Genomic DNA, 2,053 nt, shown 5'->3' with positions numbered 1-2,053 from the left:
AGCATCATCACCACTCTCCCTCAGCTTATCCTTGACAACTTTTTTCTTCTTATTCTTTTCCTTGGATTTAATCTTTCCATCTACCAGCAAATTATCTTCAACAAATCCAATGTCAAAGCAATAAAAACACGAATCAGGATCAATCTTCTCCATGTTGTCACCTTGAGCCTCATGTTTAATTAACATGAAGTTACTGGTTTCGGTATCATCACCATTCTTCTGCAGCTTATTGTCAACCAATTTCTTCTTCCTCTTTTCCTTGGATTTAATCTTTCCATCTACCAACAGCTTATCTTCAACAAATCCAACGGCAAAGTCATCCTCCTGCAACTTATGGTCGACCACTTTCTTCTTCTTCTTGTCCTTGGATTCAATATTTCCGTCTACCACCAGCTTATCTTCAACAAATCCAATGTCACAGCCATCACAGCATAATTCCGTATCAATCTTCTCCCTGTTGTCATACTGAGGCTCACGCTTCTTGAGTATGAATTCACTGGTTTCAGCATCATCCCCATTCTCCCTCAGCTCCTCCTCGCCTGCTCTATTCTTCTTTACCTTGGAGTTTACCTCTCTGTCTACCAGCAACTTATCTTCAAGAAATCCAATGTCACAGCCATAACAGCACAATTCAGGATCAATCTTCTCCTTATTGACACCTTGAGGCTCACGCTTCTTGAGTATGAATTTACTGGTTTCAGCATCATCACCATTCTCCTTCACCTTATCCTTCACAGCTTTTCTCTTCTTATTCTTTTCCTTGGATTTAATCTTTCCATCTACCAGCAAATTATCTTCAACAAATCCAATGTCAAAGCCATAAAAACAAGAATCAGGATCAATCTTCTTCCTGTTGTCACCTTCAGGCTCGTGCTTTCTAAGTAGGAAGTTACTAGTTTCGGTATTACCACCATTCTTCTGCAGCTTATTGTCAACCAATTTCTTCTTCCTCTTTTCCTTGGATTTAATTTTTCCATCTACCAACAACTTATCTTCAACAAATCCAATGGCAAAGTCATCCTCTTGCAGCTTATGGTCAACCACTTTCTTCTTCTTCTTGTCCTTGGATTTAATCTTTCCATCTACCAGCAGTGTATCTTCAACAAATCCAATGTCACGGACAGAACAGAACAATTCTGGATCAATCTTCTCCCTGTTGTCATACTGTGGTTCACGTCTCTTGAGTATGAATTTACTGGTTTCAGTGTCATCACCGTTCTCCCGCTGCTCATCTTCAACTGTTTTCTTCTTCTTTTGCTTGGATTTAATCTTTCCATCTGACAGCAGCTTATCTCCAACAAAACGAATGTCACAACTACAAGAACACAAATCAGGACCAATCTTCTGCTCGTTGTCACCTTGATGAGGCTCACGCTTCTTGGACATTCTCTTCATTTCCGATTCGATCTTTTCAGTTGCAATTTCATGTCCATTCTCTTCACTGCCATAACTACAGGATTCAGCATCAACCTTCCGCTCAGAGGCACCAAGAGGCTCATGGTTCTTTGACCTTCTCTTATGTTTTGATTTGATCCTTCCACTCACAGTTTCGTCACCCTTCCCTTCATTGCCATAACAACAGAATCCAGTATCAACCTTCTTCTGGTCATCTCCTTGAGGCTCGTGCACATGCTTCTTCAGCCTTTTTATATCCCTTTTGGATGTGATCTTTTCAACTGCAATCTCATCTCCATTCTCTTCCCAATTGACCTGCATAAATTTTTCACGTGCCTTCATAAAAGTAAGGAAAAAGAGGGGGAAAAACACATTTTTTAAGAAGTCTCCCCCATTCCATAGCCGTTTTCAGATAAACAAAAGTTGTTCATTTTTATTTAGCATTACAAAAGAAGGTATCGTATTAATTAAGGTCACTTACTCCCTTCTTCCCATAGTCGTTCTTATTAAAGTTTGGAACTTTTTGATGCATTTTAGATGTCTTCTTCCTCTCGTTACTGCTTTTGTAACTTCCAATTCCCCTTTCTTCTTTAATCTTCCCACTTACTTCAATCACATGTCCTTCTTTCTGGGCAGGCAGCGCTAAAACGCACTCCAT

The 2,053-nt window shown here is 39.8% G+C and overlaps 1 protein-coding gene across 1 annotated transcript; it reads right to left on the bottom strand.

Moving 5' to 3' along the window:
- Positions 1-11: 11 nt before the first annotated feature.
- On the bottom strand, positions 12-2,053 carry LOC137817722 (uncharacterized; the record flags this gene model as incomplete). Its single annotated transcript, XM_068620955.1, has 2 exons — positions 1,877-2,053; positions 12-1,710 (listed from the first exon to the last, which is right to left on the bottom strand). Coding segments are annotated over exons 1-2 (1,876 nt in total), but the record flags the coding sequence as incomplete, so codon positions are not given.

This window comes from Phaseolus vulgaris, unplaced genomic scaffold (assembly GCF_000499845.2).
Source record: "Phaseolus vulgaris cultivar G19833 unplaced genomic scaffold, P. vulgaris v2.0 scaffold_922, whole genome shotgun sequence".
In the NCBI taxonomy this organism is placed as follows: domain Eukaryota; kingdom Viridiplantae; phylum Streptophyta; class Magnoliopsida; order Fabales; family Fabaceae; genus Phaseolus; species Phaseolus vulgaris.
This window is presented reverse-complemented; position numbering and strand designations above follow the sequence as displayed.